The sequence below is a fragment of the Ursus americanus genome, chromosome 23, assembly GCF_024610735.1.
Source record: "Ursus americanus isolate L20-20 chromosome 23, mUrsAme1.1.p, whole genome shotgun sequence".
NCBI lineage: Eukaryota > Metazoa > Chordata > Mammalia > Carnivora > Ursidae > Ursus > Ursus americanus.
This window is the reverse complement of record NC_142149.1, coordinates 42,306,844-42,319,003: the sequence shown is the minus strand read 5'-3', so window position 1 is coordinate 42,319,003 and position 12,160 is coordinate 42,306,844. Positions and strand designations below refer to the sequence as shown.

At 35.9% G+C, this 12,160-nt stretch overlaps 1 protein-coding gene across 2 annotated transcripts in view; it reads right to left on the bottom strand.

The window, feature by feature from the left end:
• Nucleotides 1-12,160, bottom strand: part of GOSR1 (golgi SNAP receptor complex member 1) — a 49,436-nt gene extending 37,276 nt beyond the window's left edge. The window contains exons 1-5 of one of the 2 annotated variants that reach the window (XM_045773218.2): nucleotides 12,043-12,160; nucleotides 9,553-9,673; nucleotides 5,807-5,894; nucleotides 5,349-5,456; nucleotides 1,270-1,361 (exon numbers count right to left, since the gene is read on the bottom strand). In XM_045773218.2, coding sequence (XP_045629174.1) covers nucleotides 1,270-1,361; nucleotides 5,349-5,456; nucleotides 5,807-5,894; nucleotides 9,553-9,673; nucleotides 12,043-12,073 — 440 coding nt within the window. In that variant the 5' untranslated portion in view covers nucleotides 12,074-12,160. The remainder of the gene's footprint in view (nucleotides 1-1,269; nucleotides 1,362-5,348; nucleotides 5,457-5,806; nucleotides 5,895-9,552; nucleotides 9,674-12,042) is intronic. The other variant, XM_045773219.2, reaches the window with a different exon arrangement.

The following is a 12,160-nucleotide window of genomic DNA, read 5'->3' as shown; positions in this document are numbered from 1 at the left end:
CACAAAGTACGTTAAGACTAAACATTAAAAAAACAGAACAGAGACAAACAATAAAAATTAATTTTCCAAGAGAATTTTTGGGGATAGGAACATAACTTTGATGGCTGGATAACTCTCAATTAGTTTTGAGCAAAAATTTTGAATGCAATGAATATGAAATTATTTCTGTTGCAAAACTTACTGTTGTAACAAAATAAAGGATCTCTAGAAAAATGTTTCTCAGTGTACACATGACACATATCAGTTTATGATATGGTAATGTATATCACAGATATGTTTATGAAACACAATAATTACTTATGAAACATAAGTATCATAAATTTATCACAAGTGAGACAATGACAGGCATCAACAGATGGTCCAAAAGTGGAAAGTCTTCAGTTTTAATTAGATGTCCAACGGATTTACCGTTTTCAGTTGTGAAAAACATTAAAAAAAAATTTTTTTAAAGATTTATTATTTGAGAGAGAGAGGGAGAGAGACAAACAGACTCCGTGCAGAGTGTGGAGCCCAATGGGGGCTTGATCCCATAATCCGAGATCATGACCTTAACTGAAATCAAGAGTTGGACGCTTAACCGACTGAGCCGCCAGGCGCCCCATGAAAACAATTTTAAATGTCCATATGAAACATTAGAATGCATTACTGAAGGTGAGGTAAAGGGATGGAAGAACAAATCTTTAAAATTATGGATTGAGATTAGCATAAAAACACTGGAGGTTCTTAAATAATTTGACATATGGCTATGAAGTCTGAATAGAACCTGGAAAGCACAGATATTTCAAATTCCAGAGAAATAAAGGATACTTTATATCTATCATATATATGTATATGATAGATATAGAATTACTCTGAAATACATATATATGTAACTGTTAAGGCAAGAAAGAGGGTAGGGGGATAGGTGGCAATCAGAAAGGGAAACAGAGAGCTTCAGTTATTGGCAATATCATTATTAAGCTGGGTGGTAGGAGATCAGAGAAAAACTCATGAAGATAGCATCTCAGCTGGACTCTGAATTAACACAGTAAAGTCAAGGTTGGCAGGAGCCAATGATAAAACTAGGGGAAGCTGGAGAGAAGACCGCAAAGTAGGTTAGATTCAGCAATGTTTAAAGAACAGTGAAATGAGAATTTGAGAATTCTCTATAAAATGAGAATTAGAACCTTGAAATCTAAATCATGGTTTTGCTACTCAATTTACTGTTAATCACAGACACGCTCTAAATCTGAATAAACACCCTACAAAAGAACATAAAAGGTAACTTACTCAATATCCTTTCGTACTGATCCCATGAGATTCTCCCTTTCCCGTATTGCCATAAAGTTTGCTTTGGTTTTATGGAATTCATGCGTATAGTCCTGCAACAAATCAACATCCAATCTCAACATAAGCTCGTTACATATTTTCATCTTATCTTATTGAACCAATTATGTATTGTCATATTATAAATTTACGTCAAGAACACTGCTATTTAAGAATCAAATAGTCAAGAAGTAAAAATAATATTATAATCCTTTTCCTGAAGAGTGACCAACCTCTTTCAAATGAAAACAATTCAGTGTTAGGGTAATAGTACGACTAAATCACTATCCTTTGTAACTTCTAGTACTTTGTCTTATGGGACAGAATTATGAGGAAAAAAATAACTTTAAAATAAAATGATTCCAAATAGTCTAGGATAAAACTTGAGGGGCTCTTTCTATTTATTAGTGTACACCCAATGGGGCTTATTTTCAAATTTCATCTTTTTGATGAAATTCCCACAGAAATTTAATTCCTAAACCTGTCAAAGCAAGAACAGAACCAAAAGAACTGTAAAGAACAAAACAGTCTTTAAATATTTTCCTTTCTTTTTCTATTACCATACTTTTAAGAGATTAAAGAATATTCATTACTTTTTAAAATTCAGAGATGTGTATAGAGAAGATGAAAATCATAATCCCATCTCCCAGAAAGCCCCTACTGCCCCTTTAAACACAGAAGTATAAATGAACACGGAGAGAATACTAAAAGAACACCAAAAGGAACAAGAATAAAAACCATCCTGCCCTACGGCTCATGACTATGATCACTTTCTTGTATTTTCTTTCAGGAGCTATGTTTCTGTGTATATAACTTCCTATTATTTCCCTCATTTATGCTAAAGAAATCAAACTACAGTTGATCCTTGAACAACACAGAATTGAAATGCACGGGTCCACTTATATGTGGATTTTTCTTACAGTACAGTTCTTTAAATATATTTTTCTACCACTTTTAAATAACATTTCTTTTCCCTAACTTACTTTATTGTAAGAATACCGTACGTAATATGTAAAACCTACAAAGTATGTGTTAACCAGCTGTTTATGTTAGGCTTCTAGTCAACAGTAGGCTATTAGTACTGAAGTTTTTAGGGGGTCAAAAGTTACAAGTAAATTTTCGACTGCACAGGAGTGGAGAAGCGGGGTGTGAGCACCCTTAATCCTCGCATTGTTCAAGGGTCAGCTGTACTCTGCTATATACCTTCTTTTCAGTAGTTCATAAGGTATCAGGTAATCTTTTCATATTAACAAATAGAAATCTACATTCTTTTTAATAGCTGTATAGAATTCTACCTTATGATTGTCATAGTTCCATTCCAGTAAACATTTTAGTTACTTTTGCTGCTGTCTTAAAAAATGCTGTCTGAAAAATAAACATTCTTATATATATATATTTTACTGAACTTTTTTTTTTAAGTGTATTTAAAGAGTAAATGCCTAACAGAAGGAGTGGATCAAAGAATCTTACATTTAAATTTCGACAGTGCTAAACTGCCTTCTAGAAAGACCACCAATTTATGTTCCCAGCAACAGTGGATGAGGGCCCATTTTTCTGTATTCTTGTAATGTCCGACAGATGTTTCAGTATTTGTTATTCTGACAGGTGAAAAATCCTATCTCATTTTGATTTGTGTATTTTCCTTCTGGTATGTGGCTGAACATCTTTTTATGGTTTTGAACATTTTCTGTAAACAGCCAGTTCGTATCCTTTGCCCATTTTCCTAGGTTATCTTTTTATTTCTATTATTTCTCTGTACATTAAGCAAATCAGACATTTGTTATAGTTTCTAGTTACTAGGTATAGTTTAGAAATGTATAATTTTTTAAAAAGATTTTATTTATTTGACAGAGAGAGAGAGAGCGCGCACTAAGCAGGGGGAGAGGGAGAAGCAGGCTCCCAGTGAGCAGAGAGCCTGACGTGGGGCTCGATCCCAAGACCCTGGGATCATGACCTGAACCAAAGGCAGATGATTAAAGGACTGAGCCACCCAGGCGCCCATAAAATGTATAATTTCTAAAATGTGTAATTCACCCATGCTTTATTCTGAACTTTTATAGTTTCTTTTTCTACATATAAATCTTTGATCCATTTGGAATTTATTCTGGATGTAAGGATTGAGATAGAAACTCGTTTGTTTTCTGTGTGCCCCCCCCCCCATAATTAGCCAATTGTTACAGGTCTATTTAATTTATGATATCTCTTTTTCCCAATGATTTAAAATACCACCTTTAGGGGCACCTGGGTGGCTCAGTCGATTAAGCATCTGCCTTTGGCTCAGGGTATGATCCCAGGGTCCTGAGATGGAGCGCCCCTACTCAGTGGGGAGCTTGCTTCTCCCTCTCCCTCTGCTGCTTCCCCTGCCTGTACTCTCTCTCTGTCAAATACATAAGTAAAATCTTAAAAAAAAAAAATCCTAAAAAAAACAAAATAAAATAAAATACCACCTTTATCAGAAACTTAATTTCCATGTGAACTCTGTTCTGTTGGTATATTTTTTTTTCCTCCAGAATCAAACTGTCTTAATTCTTCTAGCTTCTCTCTTTTTTTTTTTTTTAAAGATTTTATTTATTTATTTGACAGAGATAGAGACAGCCAGCGAGAGAGGGAACACAAGCAGGGGGAGTGGGAGAGGAAGAAGCAGGCTCATAGCGGAGGAGCCTGATGTGGGGCTCGATCCCAGAACGCCGGGACCACGCCCTGAGCCGAAGGCAGACGCTTAACCGCTGTGCCACCCAGGCGCCCCTAATTCTTCTAGCTTCTTAACAGGTTTTAGTATCTGGTAGAACTAGGCATCCTTTACTACTTATCTTCATTTTCACATTTTTTTTTCTTGTTTACACTCATATGTCCGTGATTCCAAGTGAACTTTGATGTCATTTTGCCAATTAAAAAAAAAAAAAAGAAACAAAAACCTCTTTTTCCATTTGGAAGGCACTCAATCTATAGGTTGATTTAGAGAGAAATCTTCCTATGCAAAGGCAGAGTAATTCTTTCCTTTACTTAAATCTTCTTTTATTTTCTTCAGTAAAGTTTTACACATGCAAGTCCTATTCATCTTATTCAATTTATCCACAAGGATTTTAGTTTCTTCCACTATATTTTCTAACAGGTTATTGGTTATATGCAGGAAAATTACTTGCTTTAATACATTAATTTTGTAATCTATCATCTTACTTAATTTGTTTCTAATTTTTTTTAGTTGTCTTTCTTGGTTGTAGTAGATAAATAATCTTCACTGCTACATAATACAAGTTTTGCCTCTTCCTTGTCACCATTTAGATCTTGTTTATTTATATCTCTGTCTAACTGCACCGCCAAGAACTTCCAAAACAATAATAAACATCTGTGGTGATTGGGGATATCTTTATCTCGTTTCTTTCTTCAAGGGGAGCGCTTTCAGTGCTTTACCATTAAGCATCAGGCTAGCTTTAATATGATATACACATTTTTGCCTTAGGTAAATCAAGTATCCTCCTATTCCTATTTTTACAAGAGTTTTTCAAATTAGAAATGACTGCTGAATTTTTTCAGTATTAAGAACATTTGCCTTTCTATTTGTACTACTATATTTTTAACACATCTGTATGTAAATCTTTTAAGAGTTTGTTTCATTTTATTGGTACACTTTTAATATTTTCTCAAATAACATACTAAATATAGTAAATTACCTCCCTTCCACAATATCTTCAAAGCCTGATGAAAGTAACTCTAAACCACAATATTACAGTCTATGCATGACCACTGGCTATTTCATTGTTACCGCTAGCTAGCCAGGTCTCCCACAGTAGAAGTATATTTACCTAGTGATGAATATTATTCATTTTTACCAGGCAAAAGCAAGAGCTATCGGATATTTTCAGAATTTTATTACACCAAGGGAAAAAAAAAAAAAGGTAAAACAAGACAAATTTCTACAGCATAATATTTATTGTCTCAGAAGATTCTTCCCTTTATTCTCTTAAATACATGTATACACATTCTATTCAGGGATTAAAAAAAACCCACCCAATAACTTAAAAATCTCAAGCCCAATATATTACCTGCAATATATCTCTATGTCTCTGTAATGTATGCATCAGTGCTGCATTCAAAGACGGGACACCTGCACTGTTGGTATATTCTGCCATTTTATCATTTACTCCTGTAAGCTAAAAAGAAGAGGAAGAAAAAGAAAACCAATAAAAATATTTTAAAAAGCACTATAAAGAGATAAAAGTAAATTATCTGCCTGTATGCTCTTTCAGCTAACAGCAAAGCAAACAAAAAACCATCTCAAAACCAAAATCAAAATGACAGACAAGGATTCAGTATTTCCCCTCAAAAGTCCATAAAGCCTGAAATAATACCCATTAAGACCTGAGAATGGCTATCATCCAAATTCAAGGGGCCTGGGCAGGCACAGATCTTGGATGAAAGGGTGATTTCAATAAACATGTCTGCGTTAATGTAATCTAGTATCATATCCAACAAGTGTTTAACACAGTTGACAAGTACTTACCCTTGCCAGAAGCTGTTCAATCTCAATTGCCATTGTTTCAAACATTCTGTCTTGGCTTGATCCATTTAAAAGGGGTGTTGTGTCAGAGCTAAAGAAAAGTTCCATTAAAGAGAATCCATTACTTAAACCTAATCCTTTATAAACATACTTAAAATAATATAGTAATTATTCTTAAATAGGTCAAGTGGAACCCCAGAGACATTCTCTGTTTAAGAAGCTGTAACTTTTACGGAAGTTCTCCTATAAAGATCACATACATTTTAAATATTAAATTCAGTATAAAATATAATTTTTTTTTTCTGAGACAGCCCATGCACACACGTGGTGGGGGACAGGCAGCGAGGGGCAAAGGGAGGGAGAGAATCTTAAGCAGGCTCCACACCCAGTATGGAGCCTGACACAGGGCTCGATCTCATGGGCTGAGATCACGACTTGAGCCAAAATCAAGAGTTGAATGCTTAACTGACCCAAGTACTCCCAGGAGGAAATATAATTGTATGTAAGCCCTTTCCGAACTTTAATACGTATATCTAACCTTAAAAATGTAAAGAAATCCCGAATGCTTGTTTATTATTTCCTAAATGAAAGTAACTTAAGCAACGGCAGTGCCCAATTAAAGGCTGAATCTAAAAGAACAAATTATGTGAAACAAAACCATGGAACTAAGTAGTACTACATATAAAAGGAGGCATAAAAGGTATTACGGATTATGTTATGGGATCTGTGAGGCATAGTTTAAATTTTTACTCCAAAGCAATAATGGTTCTTCAGATTAAGTTCTCTCTACTTTCCTTGACTATTACCAAAAAGAAATAAAATGGAGATTTACATAATCTACAGACTGGATACCTAGTTATTAAGTAATCAGGAACTGGCTTTAAGTCTAATACAGGTAGCCATGTCCAGCAGGGAAGTTTCAGTACCAACTCTCTACATTTCCACTTATATTATGCAATTGTTTCAGTTTTTTTTGTTTTTTTTACAAAAATGTGAACTGTCTTCTAATCTGAATAGTCAGTCAAAAGTCTAACTTTTTACAAGTGAAACTTAGGTTTGACAGATTCAAATTCTAAAACCAGATGTCCAGAAAATTTGTCTTGCCTCTTCTGAAAAAACCACTAACCTTCATTCAGTCCCCAACTGTATGCATTATCACGTGAGCAGCTCAATAGAGATCTCAGTTACACTGAACACAGATAAGTAGCCAGGCAATGACAATGCTCTTCAATCTTACTGAAGACTTTGTCCTGCCCTGTGACAGTGCTTGGGTGTGGTGAATGAAAATAGATTAAATCATCAGTTTAACATAAAAAAAAAACAAAACAAAAACAAAACCCACTTCAGCTACTATTTCTCTTCTCCACGTACAACTTCACAGCAATAGTAATGGGCAACGAAATAACCAAAGAGTAGCTAATAAAAAGGATTTTTACTTTAAGATGTTTAATTAGGTCCAAATTTTTATTTCTTCTTAAAACATTTCAAGTTACTGGCCTTAAAATATGTCCAAATATCTAGTTCTTTATATGTCAGAGCCAACCCAAAGTTCTGTGGTTATCTCTTAGAATGTACCCAGGCAAAAATGCTCTAATACTACTAATACAGGCTCCCCACCCCCCCAGATACATGAAAAAGAACAATAGGCCAACGAATGTGAGCTCCATGAAGAGGGAAACTGCCTGTTCACATATATATGGCAAGCACCTAGAATACTGCCTGGCACATGGTAGATACTCACTCATTAAATACATGAATGAATGGGGAGACAATCTCTATATTCACCATTCTCAGAAGATACGAGTCCGGGGAAATGGTCAAAAACTCCTTCTCCACATTACTACAATCAGTTAAACTGAATTCATTTTATAGATACATGATGATTCATAGACCATAAAGTTCTCAAAATACAGAAAGTAAAAAAAAGTTACTCCTAAATGAAAAATTCTGGTCATCACTGAGATTATTCATTATGATATGCTTTCAACCTGGGCAATAACGAAACACTTTAGAATATACACTGGATCTTGATCCTCATGGCCTCAGGTTTCTTACTGAAGGGAGAGTTGGGCTGTAGAAATCGACAAAGTCAGTCCCAATTTGTCATAGAATTTCTTAGGAAATGATTTCAATATAGTTTTCCCTTTAAAGGAGTCATAAAAATATTAAGATCATGAAGCACAGAAAATATAGAAAAAGCATCATGTAATTGTGTCTCCTGACAATTCAGAGTTTTAAAATTGTATACCCACTGGCATAGTCAAGTGGGAGACTTAAATTCAGTAAAAATGCTTTCCAGTGATAAAATTAAGTTCACACATACAAAAGAACCTTCCACATTTTACGTGCTAAATAAAGGTAAGCCCAAAACAACGTACCGCAGTCAAAGCTATGTGATGTGCCAACAGCTTACTTTTAGTATCTATAGTCAATACCTTGGCCTTGCTATCTTTAATTCTTTAATAATGTGCCCTTATTAAAAAGAAGCAGTATTTTGGCTACGGTGGTGAAATGAATCTTTTATTGGAATGTTCATAGACAGGTTTAGAGCACAGGCTCTGGAGACAGAAAAACCTGGGTCCAAAACCATGCTCAATTTTTATTGTTTTATTATTAGCTGGAAAAAAAAAAAATCCCATCCACTGCCAACCTTCAAAAAAGTATATGAAATAAAGAAAACAACTAACAACTATGTAACCAGCAATTCCACTGCTAGATATACAACATTTTTATAGGTAAAAATGCTCCTAGCAGCCTTCATATAAAACGCTTAAAACAGTACCTGATATGTAATGAACACTGTGGTAGCTATTAAACTTATTATTAATTAGCAAATATTAGAAACAATGTCCATCTACAGATTACAACACACAACTATACATTCACAATATGATACTATATGTAGCAAATGATATACCGCAATTAAATGTATCCAAAGCTTAATCACAAAGATAACGTTAAACAAAAAGCAAGTTGCAAAATAACCATAGTAAGATACTATAAATTGTTTAGGAACCAAATTTATGTAGTAAAAACACAAGGAGATTATGGGGAGGCAGAAAATGGGATACTGATAACTGGTATCAACTGAACTAATAATGATTATTTCTTAAAGAGGGAGACAGGCACGAGGACCCATTATTCTTTATACTTTTCTAAGTGTCTTAAATATTTCCTAATTTTTAAAAAATAAGTGGATGGCCTAATGTGAGCATAAGATTCAAAGATAAGATTACATTTTCCATATGTTCAATACGGTAGTATTCTGGTTTCTCAAAAAAGAACCAAAATTAAAAAGAGCTTGGATGATTAATAGTGAGGATACACACTGCATTAGATTCATTCTAAAACACCAGAATAGCAGTATGTGTACTTAACATTTGAGTAGTTTCTCATATCCAGTTAGCAACCAGGAGATATAAGAAATACAACGTGGGCAAATCAACCATATTTCCTCACACTGGCTGTACTAGAAACTTACCTCTGATACACTCATTCTTAAGCCTTAGCATTTGCCTCCTGACACCACCACAGCCTTTGCCTAAGGAACCCAAATGAATGCTAGTCTCAAGAATTAAGAAGTATTTTTTAAAAAATCACTAAAATATAAACAATAACAACAACAACAAAAAACCAAACAAAAATTCACCAATAGACCAAGTTACAGAGTTACATATTTTAAGGTTTATTTTCTAATGCTTCTAAAACATTCTATGATTTAAGGCATAAGAGACAGAATCTGGTAGTACCTATACCTGTCGCGTCTTCCGTCTCGGGCACTGCTGTGACTGTAACTTGTACATAGTTTACTGAAGGAAACTAGTTTCAGGTCAAGTTCATTTTCCAGCTGTCGAGCCTGTTTCCTGAGATCTTTAACAAAAATTTAAAAGTAAATAATTAAACACAGAGTCCCTCAGCAGACATAAAAATCATAAAACTATTCTGAAAAAAACAAACTATGAAAATAATCATATACTGATCTAGATTCCCCATAAAGAAAAGTGTTAAAAGGAGAAAGCCAAAGACTTACCCAGAAAAGCAAACTGTCTCTTATTTAAACTTCAGATGGGTCAAGAAGGGGAGAAACAGTGGGAGGTGGAAAATTTCACCTGTATTCCAAAGATAGCTAGACAACAAATGTTGTTCTAACATCTCTGAAATTATTTCTGTAACAATGTCTAAAATTTTATAATTTAGGGGAAAACAGAAGAGAATACAAATCATAAAGAAACTGAGTATGGTTTATGACCAGCATTATATCAACTTATCAACTAACTTCATAAAAAAGAAACCATCACTGTTTCTGACAGAGATTTTCCTATCTCTTTATATTCCAAAGCTTATGAAATTCTTAGTAGAATGACTCAGTAACTGAAGCTTAAAGAAAAAATAATCATTAACAAAGGATTAAAAATTGGTCTTTCAATAAGTTTACTGAAAGAAATTTAGAGACACTTAAATAAATAATAAACAATGTGACTAATAAGGTCAAATATAAGTATGACAAAATAAGGACCTAGGTTTTAAAAGAACAGAAGCAAACAGAAACCCTGGTATAGTAGTTTGGCCTAGTGGTTGAGGGAGAGACGCCCCAGAAGGGAAACCTACATCTAGAGAGGAGTGAGTACTCTTATTCATGGTGAAGTGGGCATCAAAATAAAAGAGCCAAAATTTAGAAAGGAATATTTTAAGGATCTCATCTTTCAGGAATAAGGATTACAAAACATTATTTCAATATATTTATCAGCAACCCGAAGTAGGAAGCAGTATAATATAGTAGAGCATATTTTGCCAGAGATGACCAAGTTTCAGAATCTTAGCTCACCCTTATGTTCTGAGATTCTGAGAACTGACTCTGAGATTTACTGAAAATCTACTTAACCTATGAACCTCCACTTTTTTAAAAAAAGATTTATTTATTTGAGAGAGAGCATGGGCACAAGCATGAGCAGGGGGAGGGGCAGAAGGAGAGGGACAGAAATCCTTAAGCTGACTCCCGCATGAGCTCCAAGCCTGACACAGGGCTGGATCCCTGGACCCTACCTCCAGGGTTTTTCTAGGCATAAGTAACCATGTGCTTAAAGCACAGAGTAGGTTGTCAATAATAAGCTGCTATAATTATTATAGCAGGGTGCTTCAAAAAACTATAGCCTAATGACTAGTGTTAAAGATACCAACAGCCACTTGTACATAATTTTAAAATATTTTCTATCTAGTACACATTTCAAATAGGCATTTAAATGCATGTTTTAAACTATAGTCATGGTTCTCTGTAACTAGTAACTGTCTTCCCTAGTAGAAAACATCAAATAAAAGCAGTCTGAAAGTATAACAAACAAGTATGGATGAACTTAGAATTAAGCTCTTAGACCAAGGGGCTGATAGTGACAATACTGTTACTTGTGGTTTCCAAGAGGCTTCGGAGAGTAGTTTCTATTGAAATAACGCAAACAGACAATTGAAAGAAAAAGATGAGCCTTCTCTGATCGTCATCATAGTCCAGGAGTGAATTTTACATGAGCCCACTTTATCGGAACATCTTTTCAGTAATTAAATAAACGTACTTGTCAAATCACAAGACGGTTTTTTAGGAAGAAGAGGTATAGCAATTCACACTGGTTCTCTCAACGTTTTCTTTTTAACAAACTCATCTCCACAGCAGAGGGCAAAGTTATTTCCTCTGTTTTCAAACGGGACTCGACACCCAATCCTCGAAGCCCCAGCCTGAAGCTGCCAAGGGGACCCAGTAGGAGACACTTCGTTCATGTAACTTCCCTCGATGGACCGGACTGACAAGTTCCTTCTTTCCCTTATTCTACTCAATTGTCCAACAGTAACCTCAACTCTTAAAACGCTGACTCTTCCAGCCTCCCGGGCTCGGGAGATTCTCGTTCAAAACTCGTCTCCTCTCAGAGTTCGTGCCCCAAACCCCTTCGTCCAAGTTCGCTTAGCCCCTCAACCCAGTTCTCCTCCAGTGACTCAGGACTCTCTTCCTCTCCATCGCCGCTCAGCTCTCTCCGCTGAACCCCTGCTCCAGGTCTTGCTGCCTCTTGGGTCAGCCCCCTGCCCCAGACCATTCGGTCTAAGTCCCCAGGCCCGGGGCTCCTACTAGACAAGCCCCACCCGTCGGCTCGGCCGCTCCCGAGGCCCGGCTCTTCCCTCTGCCGCCTCCCCCAGGACCTGTCCCCACCCAGCCCTTCTGCCTCTTGGCGAGACCCACACGGAAGCCTCGCCCTCACCTTCCCAATAATTGCTGGTTCCTGCAGCCATCTTTGTTGTCCAACGTCAGTCGGGATAGGAGAGTAGAGGCGCTGCGAGCCAGAGAATTACCTCCGCACCTTCTTCCGCCCCGGCGCC